The 21,307-nt window shown below is 33.3% G+C and overlaps 3 protein-coding genes across 4 annotated transcripts; 1 reads left to right on the top strand and 2 right to left on the bottom strand.

Annotated features, from left to right (window-relative positions):
* Positions 1–4,222: 4,222 nt before the first annotated feature.
* LOC140865583 (uncharacterized) lies at positions 4,223–8,587 on the bottom strand. The gene is made up of 15 exons (XM_073270265.1): positions 8,573–8,587; positions 8,129–8,324; positions 7,404–7,515; positions 7,175–7,287; positions 6,903–7,025; positions 6,645–6,817; positions 6,450–6,525; positions 6,054–6,140; positions 5,878–5,958; positions 5,728–5,760; positions 5,438–5,491; positions 5,313–5,354; positions 4,807–4,885; positions 4,644–4,714; positions 4,223–4,571 (listed from the first exon to the last, which is right to left on the bottom strand). The coding sequence occupies exons 1-15, from the start codon at positions 8,578–8,580 to the stop codon at positions 4,470–4,472; spliced, it is 1,350 nt and encodes a 449-aa protein (XP_073126366.1). The 5' UTR covers positions 8,581–8,587; the 3' UTR covers positions 4,223–4,469.
* Positions 8,588–13,420: 4,833 nt separating this feature from the next.
* On the top strand, positions 13,421–17,796 carry LOC140862194 (uncharacterized). 2 transcript variants are annotated; one of them, XM_073265199.1, is made up of 5 exons: positions 13,421–13,894; positions 14,652–15,363; positions 15,837–16,206; positions 16,578–16,984; positions 17,370–17,796. In XM_073265199.1, exons 1-4 carry the CDS (start codon positions 13,627–13,629, stop codon positions 16,626–16,628), a joined length of 1,401 nt encoding a protein of 466 aa, XP_073121300.1. In that variant the 5' UTR covers positions 13,421–13,626; the 3' UTR covers positions 16,629–16,984; positions 17,370–17,796. The 2 variants fall into 2 exon arrangements, with proteins under 2 accessions (XP_073121300.1, XP_073121301.1); XM_073265200.1 differs by having other exon boundaries at positions 17,367–17,796.
* Positions 17,797–18,152: 356 nt separating this feature from the next.
* LOC140865917 (endo-1,4-beta-xylanase 5-like) lies at positions 18,153–20,650 on the bottom strand. Its single transcript, XM_073270759.1, has 6 exons — positions 20,495–20,650; positions 20,355–20,410; positions 20,012–20,261; positions 19,753–19,922; positions 19,570–19,668; positions 18,153–19,482 (listed from the first exon to the last, which is right to left on the bottom strand). The coding sequence occupies exons 1-6, from the start codon at positions 20,547–20,549 to the stop codon at positions 18,349–18,351; spliced, it is 1,764 nt and encodes a 587-aa protein (XP_073126860.1). The 5' UTR covers positions 20,550–20,650; the 3' UTR covers positions 18,153–18,348.
* Between the last annotated feature and the right edge of the window lie 657 nt (positions 20,651–21,307).

Genomic DNA, 21,307 nt, shown 5'->3' with positions numbered 1-21,307 from the left:
AATTCGGATCACCCGGGCTAGGGTACCACTATATGTGGTTCCGCCCTTGATTATATAGCTTGTGATTGTGAACTACGTAAGTGAAGTAAATCATACGTGATAATTACTTTTGTGCGACAAATTCATTCGAAAATAGTAAGAATAATCGAAATTATGATCATTGTTTAAATTCTTATTTATTTTTCCAACTCAGACACGAAGGTGTAAAAAGATATTATTAAAGTTAATTCTTATGGTGCAAATTATAAACAATAAAAAATGTATTATAGCTTCTATCACCAGAAAATTGCCCAATCATCTTTAATTTTTTATTTTTTTTTGGTTAATGTTGTTTTCACGCGTGCACAATATTGTCCATGAATTTTATTTTATTTTTTTTGTAAAATAATTGGGGTATCTTCTACGCAAAACCAGGTAAACTCGATTTTTGTCATTTAATAAAATCCCTACAAAGCTATGCTTTTTAAATAAATGAATGTCATACCAAAGAATCAAAGCCAAATTACTAAGTTCAAACTAATCTGGCTTCCATTAGTCTATAATCATATTTTTGGTCGGAATACTAATCAACATTTCCTCCCAAGATTGAATGCAATATGGATTAGATAGCAAGACTATTTAGTCAAGTGTATGTCAATGTGATGGACGTTGTTATAAATACCGAAAGATCAAATATATGCACGTGATAAGTCGATTGTAATGAAAATGTGGAATATTTGTGTCAGGTTATCATTGATCGAATATAAAGGTTGAACCAATTATTCAAAAGAAAAGTAGGTGTCGTTATAAAGGATATATACGATTAAATGTGCGTGATGAGTCGATCGAATACGAAACAAGAAGGTGGAGATGGATTGATTGTCTTTGGTATATTTGGCTAACAATTTTTTTGTTGGACACCAACCCTTGAAGGAAAACATGTGCTCTTGGTGGACTCAAAAGTATATCAAAAGGAAGCTTCTTTTGATTGGTATAATGTAGTACAAGTCTCTTTATACCATGGTACTACACGAGCAAAGACGTACTACTCTATTTACTCCGAAGTACAAGCGTGTAAAATTAACTTTTATTTACTGTTATTATTAACTGTGAGATTTGTGCTTTTTATAGAGTCCATTGCTAATACTTTTCAGTTTCAGTTTTCACTTGCTTAAAGTAGAGGAAGGAAGAAAAGTTGTGTTATTCTTTCTTTTTTTTTTTTTTTGGAAGCTAAAAATATCATTATAAAGTCGTGTTATTCATACGTATACTTCTCCGTCGCAAATATAAGATAAGGTCCGTATATTTAATCGTGGGTATCATAAATTTACTTCTACTTTTTTTTTTCTTTTAGTATAGAAATTCATAGTCGTTAATTAACACAAAATTTACAATTGTTATTGTATATGTTGTAAAAAATTAAGGATAATGCTATATGTATATAGAATCTTACATAGAAGGTTACACAATTTATAAATTAGGAAAGTATTTCAAAATCATTTTAAAATATCTTTATTTATATTTGTTTGTCTTGCTAAAAAAACTCTTAACAAAAACATTATTATTTTTTATTTTATTATTTATTGTGCAGTTTTATGGTTGTTAAAATTGAACCCGACCCGAGTTAACCAAAAAATTATCAGATTAATATTGAGGTTTTGGGGTTTGAGTTGGACCCAAAATATTTGATTTTTTTTATTTTTAACAAAATAATTAAATACACATAATAATAATCAATATATTTTGATTTACATGCATATATAATAAAAAAAATCTCACTTATATAGTTCTATATAATTTAAATTTGAATTTTTTTTAATTGTACGAAATTTAAAATATACTTACTACACAAAATAAAAAAATATTTTTAAAAATAAATATTTTACAAAATAATTATTACATGTTGAAAATCTATGATACAATATAAAATCATTTTTTTTTCCAAACATACAATATATAAAAATATAGTAAATATTTCTTAATGCTATAAATAAATACAATTTTTTTTAAAATTTCTCAAACCAAACCCGAATAAATCAATAACTACCGACCCGAACTCAACTAACCTGATCAACTCAAACCTATATGATTTTATTTTTTATTTGGTTTAAAAAAAATATTAATTATTACATATAATAATGATAAATATATTTTAATTTAAATACATAATAATAAAATCTCATTTATATATGATTTAAATTTTAAAGTTTAATTTTAAAAAATTTAAAATATATTTAGTTATTTACTATAAAAAAATAAAATTATTTTTTTTGTTGAACTCAGTAAAACAAAAAATATTTTTTCATAATTAATTTTTAAAATTTTATAAAATAATGTCGTTTGTTGAATTCGGTAAAATTAATTCTATAAGTAAGTAATCAAATAAAAAATAATATTTTAGTGAAAAGTTTTTTTGAGCAAGAAAAAAAATTGTAGGCTGAAAAGAAAGAAATTTTAAAAGAATTTTGAGATGATTTTCTAATTTAATAGGGCGTGTAACCTTTTATGTAAGACTCTATGTACACATAGCATTATCCAAAAATTAATGTCAATGAGCAACAACGTTACTTGATTGTGAAGAATATGTAATGGTGCCAATATTCTTCTGAACAATAAAATAGCTTAGCGATAATTTATTTTAATGTTTAGTGTGAATTTATATGAAACGAATATAATTCAAAAAATATATTTATGCCATTGTAATCATTCTCTAATCACTAGACTATGCATTATATGATTTGCAAAAAATAATCTAATTTGATAACTAAAAAATTAACTTTAAAATTTGTAAAGCCCGTAATTTTTATGTGTTTCATAAAAAAAAATTTAAATAATATTTTGTATACCCCTACAAATTCTTGAGACAAAATATGAATAATAAACTATTTTAGGGTTAAGAAATTGTTATTTTATATTTTATTTGCATATGAAGAGAAATTATGACGACCAAAACTACTGCATTTTAGAGTGTTGTTTTTAAAAGTAAATACTAAATAGAGATTTTATTGTATAAAGAAAGTAAAACAGGGGCAGTCTTGTCTAGAAGAAAATTAATAGATAAAATGGAATGATATTAAATTTTTTGGAACGTAAATAACCATGATATAAATAAGTTATATATCTATACCATCTTATTAAAGTTCCGCCCAAACCCGCCCGAACCCGTACCGTGGTGTGGTTCATTTTTTCCATTTTTTTATTTTTTTTCACTATTTTGTTTGCTTAATTGCACAATCATCCTTATTTGTTTAGATATTTATCATTTGACCCTTACCAATTTCAATTGCAGTATGACCCCTAATTATTTTTTTATAATTATGAAGTTATCTCTTTTTTAATATAAATCAAATTAATTAAAAATAATAATAATAAAAGCACGTAAGTTGTGCGTAGAAGCACTAATCTATATTATAGTTGACTCAAAACAAAAATCTACATTATAGTATATCCATACTATTATATTAAAAATAAGCTAAATAGAGACAAAATAGTATGTTGGTGTGGCGTTTTCCTTAATTCTACAACCACCCCTATGTATTTTGATATTTATCATTTGACTCATCCAATTTGAATTGCAGTTAACCCCTAATTATTTTCTATAATTATGAAATTACTCCTATTTTAATATAAACCAAATTAATTAAAAAAGATTGTACAAGCACGCAACGAGTGCGTAGAGTACTAGTATATATATTATTAAATTTGAAGGCTTTAGAGCTATTAGCTTTATTTAATAAAAAAATATCATTAAACATATTATAATAAATCTACATCTTATATATATCTTATCCTAATAAATTATTTTATCTATACTTTCAAAATTTTAGATTAAATAATTATAATATTCATAACATAAAAAATTATTATAAATTATTTTAAAAGTTTTTAGTAGTTCCAACTGCTGGCCTACCCATTCGATTAAGTTGATTTGATTTTCGAAATCATATGTTATAGCTTGATTTTTTATATATATATACATTTTTAAACGTATTAGAATTAGAGATAAGAAAAAACAATATTTAATCTATGTTTAAAATTTCAAGGGATATTTCAGTTTTCAGAGGAAAAATATAAAATTAAAATATGGATATTTAATACTTTACAATAAACATTTGTAGAGTAAGATTCTGATATAAAATAATGTTTAGGGATATATTTTGAATACTCTTCTTTTATTGATCTAGATAGATATTTGAATTGAATTTTTCTCATTAAATGCATGCACACTTACTTTTACTGAAAATTAAATTATTTATTTTTATTGATAAACCAATAATAATAATAATTTATAACTACGCCCAAATCGGGTGAAAATATTCATGACTACAGAAAAACTATTCCTATTTGGCTATTTCCTAACTCTATTCCACTGTACGGAACTTTTATGTCCTCGGAACAAACATGAAACATTCTCCCATTCTCTTTCTCCACCATTTCGACTATATGGATAGGCATAGAGCTGCCAAGACATGAAGACATATCCCGAATCCTTACGACAAAAGTGGTGCTTCGATGTTTTCTGCTCCATCGTCTAAATTCTTGTCACGCGGGGCGTCTAGTTTTAATGTGAAAGAGAAGCATAACGAAACCACCTGAAAACACAATGTGACATTAGACTCATAGCAAGACACAGAGCCATTCTTGGAAGACAGAAGTCGAGTTACCATGCTCAGAGATGCAACAATGATACTGAAACCTTTACAGTTGAAAGGCGCGTTGCTAGATAGAAACCATGCTGCAACAAGACCAGAAATGGTGGCTTGAGAAAATCGAGAAAAAGGGATGCATTTTTGTTTCAAGAATGATAGAACAAGTATAGGGACATACTGGTAAGTGGACTTATCGCGAGTGGAGAAAGCAAACTTGCAATGGATTGAACACCGGCTATGAATCCTTGCGCTTTCCCCTGATTTAGAATGAGCTAGTATGATTATCTTACATTTAAAAATTGCTAGGGAGAGACAATATCTGAATTGTTTTTGCATATGTATAGCAGAACTTAAAGACCCCAATGATTGTTGAAGCTTTTTTCTGGCTATATTTCTATGAACTTTTCGTCCAAAATCACAATCTGAGGTTCCAGATTTCTTGTGTGGTACTTTCATGTGGTAACTACTGTTTATTGAGCGCGGAGCTATGCAGTTTAGGGATACTGGTATACTTTTTTATTAACTGAAATCTTCACCCGCCATCAGCTAAATTCCACGATTCCTCACGACGCATGAAAGCGAAATCCAAAATATATGTGTGGTATTAGAAATTACATGATCCAAGCATTAATTTTACTTTGAGATTTGCTCCTGAAAATTAAGTGTTTGGCAGTGGAGACTAACCTGATCTGCTGAATTTGATGCCTTTGATATAATTGCATAAGTCTGTAAACATAAAGCGAAAATGAATGTGGAAATCCTTAACATAATTTTTTTACCAAATACCAGAGTTGAGGGGAAGTGCTTACAGAGGGTTTCACAAGGACATAGATAACTCCAAAAGAAGCACTCAAATACGGCACCTATATTCAGCAACAACTTTCAGTCAAACAACTATCAAGAAGATAATGTTGCTCACAGTCTCAAGTGAACAGATAAATCTCAACACATTTTCGAGCTTATGCTGAGTCCGCCACCAGTTAGAAATAAAATTTCAAGTATCGTATGCAATATAAAAGCAACACAGCAAATAACTGTGAAATATAAATTTTATAAGTTATCACTGATATTAACTTGCAACAAAGAAAACAGGACGCACCCATGGTCCCCATGCCAAGCCATATAGTAGTCCCTGCACGAATAAAGCTCCCCGTTAGACCATTTTCTTTCAGGCACAAAATAATAATAAGCATTATCTGCTGAATTTAAACCCACAGTTTTTAGCATTGTGATTATCGCATTAACTTACATATGCTACAGATGCGAGCAAGGCTGCAGAGAGGATCACTTTTTCTCCTACTAGTGGATAGAGTATAGGCAGAACCAGAATCTTGAAGCATGCGACGAAAGGAGATAGAGATAAGCTGAATTATTTTCATTATCAGAATCAAAGAAACAAAAAATTGGAAGAGTATCACTAAGTACCTGAGAAAAAATCGACCCTACTCCCACCATCATTAAGATTTCTGATAATTGGTTTTTGTTAAAACTAAATGTGGACTTCAAATAGTACTGCAAATTTAAGGAGACAAAATTCAAATAATTTTTAAGCATCCTTCCAGTAATCAAATTATTTACATTGCAAACTTACAGAATTTATTTATACAACTTTTATTTCCACGCCGATCATAGAGAATGACAGATTTTTCGGTGTTATGATCACAGTTTACAGTATCCAATTCAACAATTTCTAGTGTAAATCCAAACAAATGCTCGAAATAAAATATTCTTTTGCAACTATTGTCAAACAAAAACATAGACTGAATGAAATTAAACGGCATCACTGGCGAAATATCGGTCATTTCAGAGTCTGAGACATACCAACAGGACACTGCTGATTCCAGACATTCCCAATTCATAGAAGAAGGAAACAAGGGAAATGCACTTCAGCGTTGGACTGTATAGAAAACAACCAATATTTTAGTAAGCATATTACCCTGTGAAGAATTTTTTTCTTGGACTTCGATCAAGTAAAATTCCCATTGCTTTTGCTACAAAAAGAAAGCACCACAATACCTGCTGGTAACAACATATACCGCATTCTTCATTGAGTAATATCGATCTTGAACAGCTTTAAAAGCTTTTTTCAAATAAGGGATACGCCGGTCAGTTCTCATAATAGGCCTCACTGTTTCTGACAGAAACAGTATCATGTAAACTGGAACAAAGATCAATAGACCAATTGACACCTGAAATTAGAAGTTTAATCACATAAGTAAGAAGTAAACGACAGATAAAAATCGAGAGGCTTTTAATTTGACAACATGAGCATGCCTCGAAAATGTAATCTTCGGGAAGAAATCTTGCAAGAATGTTGCCAACAACATGTGATGCAGAAAACAGGCCCGTTATCCAACTAAAAGCTGCAGCTCTTCGTTCTTCATCCACAACATCGGCCTGCGAGGAGGAAAGAGATAAAATTTCAAGTAGTTCCAGCAGTAATGGGCTAGAATTCTTGTGTTGCGGGAGAGGAAACGAAACTAATCTTGGAATAGGAGGAGAAGCCAAGAATACATAAATGAAAAAATATGCAAATAAGAACTTACTGCATATGCAACCGAAATGCAGAAAATGCTCCCCTGGCTTATGATGTAAGATATCGTCCGGAGAATATAGTAAGCATATACCGAGCCTCTCGATTGATCAATAGCAAGTAAAGCTGCAGAACGTAATACAATGAAATCCAAATACTCAAAAAATTTAAAATGTGTATCATACAGAAGCCCATATTTTTTAATGTCATGGAGATAATGAAACTGTCTGAAGAAAACATACTGAAAGGCACAATGGTGGTCGAACAAGTGAGAAGAAGCATCGGTTTACGCCCAGACTCGTCTGCCAGCTGACCTAACAGCGGAAGAACTATCATCTTGAATATCCCAACAACCTACAAACACAAAAGATGGCCTAAACCTCGAGGAAAGAAAAATGTACTCAATAAAAGTTGTTTGTATCCCATAGAAAAAGTTGATTCTTTTGTGGCTTGTCCATCCATGGAAGGTTCAATTCTTATATCATCCCTCTGCATATAAAGGCTAACTAATAAAGGGAAAAAAATCCAATTGACACTAATGAAATCGTATTTGCCACCTTTAGAAACGAAATTCTTAAACAAGTTTACTTTCAGGGACAACTTCGCTCGCTTGCCCAGGCAGCACCCCAAGAATCAGTGGAAGAGAAAACATATGCAGCAAAACTAAACCTTCAAAACTCAAAGAATCAGCTGACTTATCATCGGTTGTTTGCCTAGATATCTTGTGCTGATTTCTTACACTACTAACAAATGGACCTATACATACCGCAGGATTCATGAAGAGTCACTCTTTATTCAAGGCACTAACAATTAACAAACACCTAATCAATCATCAGATCAACATAAACCGGAAAAGGGAAATATACATCAAGAATGTTTCAAAGGATTTCCCACCCCAACTCCTAAATCAAGCAAATTTCACAAACAGAAGAAAAAATTGATAAAAAATACATGTCAAAACACTAACAGTTTGCTGTAGGCCATTGATATATATAGCTTCGGGGCAGGTCTTCTGGCCAGGGCAAAGAGCATTAGTAGTGACATCAACAAGCACAGAAACAGTCATCTCTTCCGCAACCCAGTGCACACACAGTGGCAACAGAAGGTGAATCAACGGCCGAAGCTCTTTCATGCCTTCCCAACAACGACCCATTATTGATCTCCTGCAAAAATACAATCTTTTCACACTTTTTGTCCGTGTCTTTGGGGAAGGATGAGTGTGTGATTGATTTGGATTGGTGGTTCTTGATAAAGGACACTTCGCATTAATCAGACTGTAGCATCAGGTGGTATGTGTGTGATCTTGGAATCAATTGTTGTTGAGTTAGTTTCACTTTCAACCCAACTCCTCATTTATAGACACCAATATCCATTTATATTTTCTTTTTTTATTTTTTTTATGACCTCGAACCTTAACATTAATGAACTCGATCCGTCCTATCTGTAAAAACATTATACGACTTCGAAAAACCGATTTTCATCAACAAAAAATCGCACAATACATATGGGATATCAGATTTAAGAACAAAATAATAATTTTTTTTATTGGTGCTTACCAATAATGTTATATGATGATAAGGTTGGCGTGGAAAGGTGCGACGCATTCCGCAATAACGAATGGGGTGTGTCAAATTAAGGTTTCTTGAATGGAGGAAAGAACAAGCATCAAGGATTTGTACGTCGTGCTGTAGCGGTTATAAGTATGATTTGGTTGGGGGCACGAGTGCTGAGCACTGGGGCACACTTATACACGTGCCTACACTAGCTGACTTGATGGGTCGCACGAGCCATTTAATTCTCGCATATGCTTTGTTGCCATTATTAGAATAGTTCTTTTTTCTCTTTTGATTGACACCCATTTCCTTTCTAATTATATAATAATAATAATGAAAGATTGGTTGGTTTTTTGTTACACGATCTCACGAATAAATGAATTTTTATCACTGAGATATGTCAAACTTACTTATATTTACTTCTTTCGTTCCAAATACATTGTTCATGTTTTTTCTTTGTTTTATGCTATTAACTAGTTTTTGGAAATATGTAAACTTGTTATTATACCCAAAGAGTGATATCTTTTTGTATAAAAAGTAATATATTATTATGAGTGACCTAATTAAGATATTCGTTTTACAATATTTATCCGTAAGATCGTCTCACAAAAGTTTTTGTGATAATAATAATAATACATAAAAAAATTCGATGATATTATCTCACTGATTAATTTTGTGAAAAAAATTTATGATCCGACCTGATTCATTAAAAATAATCAATTTATTTTAAAATATTATTTTTTTAGTTGTAAATATGAATCGAAAAGATCTACATTTATAGATATATATTTTTTAGACCGTCTTATGAAAAATTTACTCACAATAATATACTAGCGAATTTGTGATCCAATTTTTTTTTATGTTTGATATTTTTCATTGGGGAATTAGAGAATTTGACATTATCTTATTTCTTTTGTATTTTTTTTATTTTTCTTAATTTTACGGGAGCTCCCAAAATCAGGGGCAATCCTGCCTCAGGGCGGGCAGCTTCCCAGGGCTCCAATTTATTAAAATATTTATTATATATATAATTATTATATATTAATGAGGTCCAATTAATTATTAAAAAAATATTATATTATAATAACTATTATTAAAAAATATTATATTATAATTATTATTATAAAAAAAAATATTCACGCTCGTCCAAAGCTATATATTCAAAAGTTTCTCTGTTCATCACCTCTCATTCTATGATCGCTTTACATCGTTTTTTCGTGATTATTGATTTTCTTAGCCTCGAGTTCTTCGTTTGAGTTGTTTGAGTTATTTTTTCTCTATCTAGTTGTGCTAAAATTTGACTTATAAGTCATTCAGTTTAATTTCAATTTCATGTTAGATGTTAATATTTGCTGTTAATTTCATGTAGGGGTTGAAAATTCGTGGATTGGAAGCATGATGTTTTAAACTTGATTTTGAAAATTAAGTGTTTTTTAGTTTAATTTTGAATAGTTAGAACTAATTATTTATAAATTGAATTTGCACCTTAATTGTAAGTATGAATAATATATTGTGATTTTTTTGTGGGATAATTCATGATTACGAAATATGAAGGATAATTTTGTATAGCTCAATTATATTTGAAATTTCAAGTTAATGTAAAAAGCTCTATGTTTGAAACTTCGCCCGAGGTGTTTTTCATAGGACCACCCCCACCCAGAATTTTTTTATTTTTCTCTTAAAAAAAAATAGAGTTCAAAGCTATCTAAAAACATTTATTTAAGTAATTAAAAATATATTGCTTAATTTTGTGAGCAGTTTTTTTTATACGTATGTTACCAAATAAAAAAAATAATGTTGATAGTTATCTGAAAACAGTTATTTCAATATTGAAAAATGTGTTGCTTAATTTTGTGAGCAGTTTTTTTTCATATATAAGTTACCAAATAAATAATTAATAAATTAATTAAAAATAAGAATGGTACTTGCAATTTGAAATGGTAATAACAAGATAGTTGTTCTAACATGATGTAACTTAACAATATATTGTAGATAATTTAGATATGTAAATAACTCAATGCTTATCATGTTGTATAAAAAAACTATTTGCTTCTTGTGAAATTAGGACTGGTTATCCCACTTCACCAAAAAAAAAAAAAAAACAGCAGAGCAAATAATATAGAGTTGCATACGAATTTTTTTTAAAAAAATATGGGAACATTATTAACGTAGTACAAAAACGAAAAAAAACTACTTTACATTTTGAGAACTGCATTCTACCACATTATTAATAAATGAATCCACTTTTTCTATGTCGAAGAAAACTGCAATCAATTTGGTTTATGTATATTGACCACACACGCATAACATATGCATCTTTTGCTAGTGTGCATAAATATATCCTAAGAAGTTATTGTATAATTTTTATTATGTTTGATTGTTTTGATAGAAATCGTTTTTGTCGTTTTTTTAATCCTTTATTTTGTTCCTCGCTCTCATTGATCCAATATTTTAATAATTATTTTTAAAAATTAGTTACAGGTTGGCCATAAAATAAATCAAATATTTTTGCATACAAAATTAAATAAATAGAAAGCAACTTTGTTTGGTGGACTGGATTTGGAGAAAATTTGGTGGGATTTGGATTTGCAAATGTTGTTTGGTATTTGGTAAAATGAAATTTTAAAACAGGATTGGTATTTGATGTGATTTCATGCAACTTCATTTAACTAAGTAAAATCTTTACAAAATTGGTCAAATTTCATTGGATTTCATGAAATTTGAGTTTATAAAAACAATAAAATTATTTCTAATAATAAATTTATAAGCGTTAGTTATAAATTTAATTTTTTTTTACAAAATATCACTTTCCTAAATTTTATGCTATTAAATTTCAATATATAATTTAAATTTTTTCGAGACACCAAAATTGAATTTGAATTACATGAATTTAAAATCCAATTTCAATTTCAAATCCAAATTTCATTTTTTAGGCATCCAAACATACCAAATCAGTTTTTTTTAGATGTGGATAAGTAGTACAAATGATATGAGTTGGGCCATGAATGATCTTCTAATAGATCAAATATTAGACGCCCGTGGGTCATAAAGGGTCCGCTAATAGCTTAATTATTGTTGGGCCATAAATGACCCGCAAATAATTCAATCAATTTTTTTGAAAAAAAGAATAGGTTAAGAGCTAGGAATATATAATTTTTTGTACCGCGGACAGAGAAGTCTTGAAAAATATAATACAATCAAATTTAGTAGATTATTCAAAAGGACGAGCAATGAGAAGTTTAACTCCACCATGTAATATATGAGTGAATCGAACATTTTTAAAATTAAATTCAAGTGGCGGCACATCAATTCAATTCAATTCAATTCAATTCAATTCAATCCACCTGCATTACGTAGTATAACATGCAACATGATAATAAAACCCACTTTAATTTTCAAAAGTCGAGTGTTATTTATGAATATATAATATAATCGTATAATATTATTGTATTCGATGTAGTCAACTGAGAATGTTTTTTTTTGGAAACAAAATGAGAATGTTAATATCATATTGTTTGCATATTAAAATTGGAGAATTTTGTGTATTGCAGACGTGTCAGATACTCACGTGACAAAAAAACAAAAAAAAATGAAAAATAAAATCTAACTTCTAAATCAAGCGAAATGTGAGTCTCGATTTCGTCGTCGGTCTCAATTTCACCGGTTAAATGCCAAAGAACACTATAAATATTGGAGAAAAATCTTTAATAACAATTGAAACTTCAACATTACTACTAAAATTTCGAAAATGACACGTGTTTGATATAAAACAAAATAAAAGATGTTGCTGAAGAGCTCGAAGAACTACGAAATATGACTGAAAATATGTATTGGAAATCTAGAAAAATACAAAAACAATGATGAAATTTTGAAAATGTGCAGAAATATGATGAAGAATTCGAGCTTTTGGAGCTTGGAATTGTTGAAATGTTGGTTGTTCTTTTTTTTTTGTTCTGTAAGAATGCCTCTTTTATACGCTGGTTCCCGAGTCAGTTTCTCAATTGCACACCTTCATGAGCCCCTACTCGCAGCACTTACAGCCCCATTAACAACCACACTAACTTTTAACTTCTTTGACTTGGTCTTCCTCAATCTTTCTCAGATTGGTTCCTCGAGTGCCGAAGGTTCCCCGAGTGCCTAACTCCACCATCTCACTACTTGTAACTGTTTTGACTTGATATTCTCTTCTTTCTCTGCTTGGTTTCTCGAGAGTCGAGCTGGTTCTCCGAGTGACCAACTTCACCATTCCATTACTTGCATTCTGGGTTTTGAAAGTTGTTGACCAATTCTTTGCAGTTATTGGGTTTTAATTCACCGAGGCCTATCATTAACATTCTTAATTGATTAAATGATAAATTAATGTCGCAAATTAATTTATGGATCAAACACATACATAATTTGTCCTCCATCCCAATCCTAAGAGCAAAACAATATCTTATTTAAATAATTAGAACTGAGACTGAATTTGTAACTCAATTGGTCACACATATCCATCAATCTATCGGAGACTCGTCCTCCCCTCTCTTTGTAGAAAATAATAATAATATTAAAAACTAGAATGATTTGAAACCCAATTTAATTTCTTAGGTGGGCTTAAATAAATAAAATGGGCCATAACCCATGAGTTTACAAATTCCAAAAAGTTAAAGCAAATACATAATAAAATCTGCATCACGTGCTAAACACGTGCCAATTCACATCTCCAATAAAAATATCCTCAAACCCTATCTTCCCTTTTCGTTTTGTCGAAACCCTAAATATTATTTTATTGTCTTGTAATTCACCCAATGATTTGGATGATATTGAGCTGATTGTTCAAATCTAAGCCTTTACTGTTCCTCGGAATTCGCCTGGATCCGATGATTCACAAATCTGACATCAACCTCTAGAATCATCAGTTGGAGAAGATTTCATGGAGAGTGCTGCGGCGACGTCCTTGGATGCGCCGGATGACGGTCTCGCTCCTCCGGAGTCGTGGGAGGTTGCCGATGTTGACGCCAGCATGCGCCGTCTCTTGCTTTCTTCTAGAAAGGATTCAAGCTCTAGTAATACTAGTTCGAGTCAACCCGAGATAGCCGATGGCTCAGTGTTGGTTTCAGGATCTAGCAAAGATGATTTGATTCAGTCAGTGGATCAGTTTTTGCGGGAAGCCATACAGAATCCTCGCGAGCGGCTCTCCGGTGAGTCTTTGTTAGAGGCAGTATTATCTATCTGTTCGATTTTTTTCAGTCTTTTATTTCTTTCCTCCTGAACACTATTTTTGGATGTTTGCAAAAGTTTTGAATTCAAAATTTTTTAATATGGCTCTGGTAGTTTTTGTGTGAATTATGATTGTATATTTATTGAAAGTTCACCGGTCAAAGTTAAATTTTAGCTTTCACGATAAAAATTTGCTAAAAAAGCTTAAAATTCCATGCTCCCAGAAACAAAACTTGTCAGTTTTTTAGTAATTGGAACCTGAATTCAATGAAATTTCATGTGTAAATTATTGTTTTTTGAAATGGAAGCGTTTGTATGTTTCTCTAGTTTCTACTAATTATCCATGTTTCACAATTTTCTTCCATTCGGCCAGTTTCACCGAATTTTACTGGAAGTTATGCATCATTATTTGAATATATGGTCGCAAAACTTTATTTTTTTTTGTCTCAAATCGATTTTGAACTGTCACCCCAGTTGACATGCACGAGTGAGATTGTGCGCATCTACTTTATTTATGGTCTGTGATTTTCTGTTTTTTCTGTTTTTTATCCACATAATTTGTTTACAAGATGATGAAATCTGATGAATTGCAAAGATGAGATGGCCCCAATATCCTTTCCTGATGGTTCGTGCAATTTTGTGATCCTATGATTGTGCATTCTCTGTCTTTATTTCTTTATTATGGTTTTTAATTTGCATTTGATGATTGAGTGGATAATGATATTCTGGTATGTTCAGTCCTGCGAATGGAGCAGGATGTTGAAAAGTTCATTCGCGATCCAACTAGGGACCAAATGGAATTCCAACATCTTCCTACTTCATATTTGCGCTTGGCTGCCCATCGCGTAGCCCAGCACTATTCTTTGCAGTCCATGGTTTTATTGGATAATAATCTTCCTGATGGAGCTGGCTCTAGGATCATTGTTCGGAAGACTTCTAATATTCGGCTTCCTTTGATTCGTCTGGCTGACATTCCTGTAAATCTTCCTACCGAAGAGGGTGGAGTTTATAAGGTTGCAATCAAGCAAAGGCCACAAAAGGGATCACAGACCACGAGCAATTCAAATGTTCATCTAGCCAAATCCAATAGTTCTAAAAGTGTGGAGGAAAGAAAGGAGGAATATAATAGGGCTCGGGCACGAATATTTAGTTCCAGCAATTCTGGTGGAAGTTCCAGTGGGAAACCAGAAACTGAACATAGGGCGCAGGATGGTTTTCAACGGGGTCCAGTGGGGAATAAAAGGGCAGAAGAAAGGCTTTTTCCAGTAGGTGGGTCTGATTTGAATATTGGCAGAAGTTATTCCGATTCTTCTGTAATCAGCAGTAGAATAACTGGGAGTATGACTGAGAAGGAGCCCATAGGTAGGCACTTAACAAATAATAGAGTGGCTATCTTTCGGGATCGTGAAGGTGATCGTAAGGATCCCGACTATGACAGGAGATACGACAGGTATGATTGGCTCTCTTTCCCTTCTTGCCTGTCCGGCTGTCCCACTCCATTTTGTTCATTTTTGATATTGCTACTGTTAGCGCTTCTCAAGATCTTTGTTATCATTACATTTTTTTGCTTTTTTAAGGAGGGATCACATTCAGATTGTCTTCTGCTTAAAGACCTTTGCTGCTCTGTTTTCTTATTTAATTGTGATTGTGTTTTAGTTAATATTGATCTTTGCATTTGCTTGTGTTTGACCAGTGAACACCAAGTGGATCTTACTGTTTCTGTTAAATATGAAATGTTTTAATTTGTTTAATAAACATTGATGGTTTTTGATTAACAGACAACAATTCTTTGCTGATCGTAGAATAACTTTTGGACAAGGATCTAGCTTTGGTCAACCAAGTTATTTGCAAGAGTTTGAAAAAAATAAAAATTATTTGGTTTTCATTGGTTGGGTTGGAGCTAATGTTTTACAATTTCCTCAGGTACATGCAAAGGTTTGACCCTGGTTTTGGATTTAGTGGAGGGGCTTACACTATTCAGCCTATGTATGCACCTGCATTAAACTACAACACTGAATTTCCACAGCTTGGATCAAGCCACGGTCAGTCCTCAATTTCTTCTGAGCATCAGCCTCGACCTGTGCCCCAACATCTACCGCCATGGGCTTCACCATCAGCTCCTACCGGTATTGGGTATGGCCCTACAGAAGCCATGATGTCCCCATTTAGTCCTGGTAATGTCAATATGCATGCAAACTCTGGACTCTACTTGAATTCTCCTCAATATCCTTGTCAACCAGCTGGACTACCTTACATCCATCCTCATGAACAGGTTCATCAGCCTTTTTCACAGGTATGATTTGTAAGGATGTCATATCTATTTCTTTGGTTCGACTAATTTGGCTACCTATGGGTGACTTCCTTCCATTAACAAAAAAGTGACTCCTTTATTCACCAGGTTTATTTTTTTCATTGTGCAAAGAAATTGCACAATATGCGGAGGTAGGCTTATACAGTTATGTAGGGTTTATAAATTTACGTGCCCATTTTTATTATATTTTATTAAAACTTTGGTATTACATTATTGATAGCTCTCTTGTACTTGAAAATATTTTCCCCCTTCGAAATTGTCCTTGTTTGATTGTCAGTAATTTTTTTTTAAAAAAATTTGTTGCGTACACCTATAACCACAATCCATCACCTTTTGCTAATTTCTCATTTCAGTCTCATCAGCAGCAACATGATGCTAGTTTTGGAGTAGCCCGGCCTCGGTGAGGGGTCTGGGCCATGCCTGCACCCAGCCAGGAAGGTTTTGGGCTTCCTTGAATGTGGCTGCTAGGGTGGCATATTAATTCCCTGGCTACGGTGCAGGCATAAGTGACTGAGATGAGCTGGGTAGTGGTTCTGGATCTTGCATTCACTACTTTTGGTCTATCCAGCGAATTTCAGTTTGATTGGGAGCAGCTTCATGCTTTATGATGGAGTATGTTGTCAGCAGCATTGCTAAAGAAAGGTAACCGAGCTCCCTAGCGCTCCGCCTTTCTGCTGCTTATACAGGTGATGATGATGATAAAAGTCGACTGGAAAAGGAATATCAGAGCTGTAAACTTGAATTCCGATTGTGGCCCCAGGTATCTTCAGTAACTAAATAATCCATTTGTCCCAAGTTGCAAATCTCATCTACGTCTACTGATGTATGTGTACAAGTTACACTATCCATCCTAAAAAAATTGTAGATTATAGGGGTGGAGGTGAGTCTACTTCTCAGTAATTCAGTCAAAACTTAAGTCAAGCTTGACTTGCGATCTTTTTATTCTAGGTGAAGTGCAAACTGAGCTACTAGAAATTTATTGTTGAATTGGACCCCACCTAGATATCAAAGTCGTAAACTTTTCTATCTAAGTTATCTTTGCTCAACCTGATTCATCCATCCCCCTTCTCATGGGGTTTGTAAACATTCACATTTTGGTATCATGTGGGGAAAGTTGTGTAATTATCTCTTTTCAAATCTAGCAGGTTATCTTTTTATGGAAAGGATTTTCACCATGCTGAATTGTAGAGTGAATTTAAATCGTGGCTCTTGTCAAGAAAAGAGATCCAGGATGCTGTGCTGAAGGGTAGATTACTGTCCGGTCATTCACAAGACGCGCTAGCGGGCGCGGTGGCTACAACAATATGTTTAAAGCTCTGATATCACTTGTCTTGCAATTTTTAAGTGTTTACATGATATGTCAAACGACGTCATAGATTTTCCATATTAATTTTTTTTTCATATGTGCTGTTTGTTTGTTTGGATCAGTTCTCAGGATTTTCAGGAAATGGTAAAACTTTTAGGGAAAAAGATGTAATTTAATATGAAGGTCAGTGATACTGCTTTTTAAACCTGTTTCGTGTACGAGGATGAATTTTATTGTGTTAATATAATATAAATTGTAAAACATTATTTCGAACGAAGTTCTTTTTACTAAGGACGTATTCTTTTGGGATAGCGCTATGAGTTTGTGGTTTGCGATGGTGATATTAGGGGGTGTGCTATTGCATTGCACCATGGCATTGACACCTCTAATTTATTTATTTATTTATTTTTTTTGAAAAAAAAGGAAAAAAGAAAGAAATTTCTTTCTTGCTATTTGAGCGATACCTTTTGCGAGAAGACAACAAAGCAGTCTCAATTAAAAAGACTTTCTGTATATTCAAAATTGGTTCAACATTAATTATCCATAAAAAATTTGAAGCAAGTTAGATATTAAGCTACCAAATGTGGAAGTAATATAAAAATTGCATGCGTGTTCGATTAGTCACTTCTAACTTTAAGACGTTATCGAATATTAGAGTTGGTGCTAGTTATTATTTTTTATTTTTATTTTTTAATCCCCATTGAAAGAAAGTTTTCCTCCTTTTTACAAGCTTTACACAAGTTCATTCATTTTTACATCTCATTTACCCAATTACATGTGTACATATTTTTCATCCGAATTCTTGGTTTTGTCATTCATCACGCGACCTGGAGGATAACCGGATCTTGTGCCTCTAGAGTTGGCAACACAAGGAATCTCTCCGAACCCGACTCCTTATCCACATGAGCTTCGTATTCTCCATGAAAGAGGGATGCCTCGAAATAACCATTGTTATCAGTGATTCCATGCACACCATCTCCATGTTTCACTTCATGTAAGAACTTGTCCAGCTTATCTCCTGTACCCAAGTTCTTGAAATTATCATCTGTTAAGCACATACGCCAACACCCTTTTGGCTGTGGATACCATGCACCCCAAAGCAGCATGCCTTGAACTGTGGGGTGAGAATGAACCTCCCTGAGCGCGTTGTCCAAGGCCCACACCCTGTCAGGAGCGTAAACGGAGACATCCAATTCAGTCACCCAAACAGGCAGCTTCGTGGAAGCAAGAACATCCAATGAAGCCCTCATATATGGCAGGCTCAACCATGTGAGATGGGTCTGCAACCCGATACCAATAGTCCCGTTAAACCCCTTGTTCTTCAGCTCCGCGATATTCTTCAAATAAAGAGGTGGGGATGCCAGCTTGTCCACAGCCTTCTCTATGGTGAAATATTCATTCAGAAACAAGGGTGTTTTCGGGTCGATCTCGTGCGCCTTCTTGAACAAATTGACAGTCACATCAGGTCCCAATTTCTCATCGTAGTACGTGAAATGCATGTTCTCATTCAAGACATCCCAGTGAATGAATTGGCCCTTGTATCTGTTCACCACGGACTGTACTCTGATGTCCACTGCAGCTTGGAAGAATTCGCAGTTATCTGTTAGGTTTGTGGCCCAAAGGGGCATCTTTATCGGGTTTTCCCAGAGGATTGTGTGGCCTCGCACTTTGAGGTTGTGTTCCTTGGAGAATTCGAGTAATCTATCAGGCACCGAGTAGTTGAAGACGCCTCTTTTTTCCTCTGTGAAAGTCCATTTGAGATTACGGTCGAAGACCGTGTACCGGAATCTGGGGAGGAACCAGTTCTGGTACGCCGTGTTGTTGAGGATGTGCTCGGTTATTGCGGAGCCCACTGGGAAATGTGGCTCGATTTGTTTGATGGATACTTTGGCGTTAGGTACCGGTCGACCTGCTAGGTCCACGGCTTGGAATTTCACCTTGGTCTTGCGTACCTGAAATGGATACAATATGAATTGTTAGCTCTGTTGGGATTATATATATACATCCATCATGAAAATCTAGTGACAAAAATGATGCACCTTCTCGATGGTTTCATATTGGTGGGATCTCCATTCTTCGTATGTGAATGGCTGCAATGAGATGCTATCTCCCCATATTTCAGCAATCGAAAGGTCGCTCTGAATAATTCGAAAAAGATATTAGTAGAACAATATGCTAGGCATTAGGAGGATCATTCAATGAAGATAGCAGAATAAAAGTACCTCAAAGTAAAGGGTTGCGGGGCCGGAGACGTCGAGGATGAAGCCACCCTTGAGCATGGACCAACAACCTTCTCGAGCCTCGACTCTGCCAACGATAATACTGACATTGCTATGTTTTGGCTGGATCATAGCTTTTATATGGGCCTCGCCTTCCCTTACTCGCAACCAAGCTACAAAAAATTATGACAATACATGTTATAGTTTCAGAAAGCAAGAAATCATAAGATATGAATATCAGAGATTGCTGAAATTGACGTGCCAGAGAAGGAGTAGAGCAAGTCTTTGTCAAGATGAAAATCTTGTGCAAAGCTATGGAAGGAAGTGTTGGAGCGGGCTGAAGCAGCCAAGTCGGTGGTGGCAGCAGTGATGTATTTGTTGCCATCTTCATCAGCTACGCCGATCTGGATCCTGGCTTTTCCATATCCTTTCCAACCAGTGAATCCTTCGCTCAGTTCAGGATTCACAACTATCCCTCCATCGTATTGGGGTTTCAGAGGTGTTTTCAGACACTGCATGCATTTAAATATCGAGATCAGGTAATGATAATACCGTGTCCTATATTTAGCTCGATTTCATATGATCACAAAGAGAAGGTAGGTTGCCTCAGCAGTGTATGAGTAGTCATAAGGCCGTAAAGCGGCATAAACTTGGGTATTACCTGTGAAAAACACAAAAACGTGTAACCATTTTATTTGAAAAAAAATACGAGGGAAATAGATGTGATGTACAAATAAAATCGTACCAAGAACAAAAACAATGGCAAAAAGAAACAAGCAAGGTTTCAAGAACTTCGCCATTGTTGAAAAGTTTTGGTTTTGTTTCCAAAGAAACTGATAAAAGAAAAATTTTTCTTGTCCACCAAAAAACTTCTCCTTTTTAGTGGGGAGAAAAATTTGAAATGGTTAGCTTGATTCGATGCGTTTAAATAGAAGAAATCTATTGAGATTTTGGACCACAAATTTTATTTTACTTCTGAAGGTAGACCACAATTTTCTCTTTACTATTTTTTACCCACATATTTGTGAGGTTCATTCTTCCTTTTGTATTCACCTCCCCGAGGGCTGTGATATTGAGTGCCCATGATTATTCAAATTTAATTTAGGACATCAAGAGGTTGTCACCCTTTGTGTGCAATGATACTGCGGAGATGATGTTGAAATGTGAAGTGTTTTATTCAATTTGATAAGTTTGTATTTGAAAAACATAATTAAATTACATATAATGTTAACAAATTAAAATTACACGAATTATATTTTAAAAGCTCACATGCAAATTTTTTTTTAAAAAAAATCACGTAAATAAAAAAGTATAATTAATTAAATCTAATTAACTACAAAGCACGAACTGAATAAATTAATGACTGAATCACTTACGAAGATCCTAATATGATATTGTCGTTGAACTTCACTTAGCTTTGGATCGTTAACATCTTTATACATGATCTGATTTTCCTGCTCCATCTCCCTTATTTAGTTCTTCTTTTCCATACTTTGCTCAACTTTTGCATATGCTTTTCTGCTAGAATCAGAGGATGAGCAAGGCCATCTTAAGGAAC

The sequence above is a fragment of the Henckelia pumila genome, chromosome 4, assembly GCF_033568475.1.
Source record: "Henckelia pumila isolate YLH828 chromosome 4, ASM3356847v2, whole genome shotgun sequence".
Classification (NCBI taxonomy): Eukaryota; Viridiplantae; Streptophyta; class Magnoliopsida; order Lamiales; family Gesneriaceae; genus Henckelia; species Henckelia pumila.
This window is presented reverse-complemented; position numbering and strand designations above follow the sequence as displayed.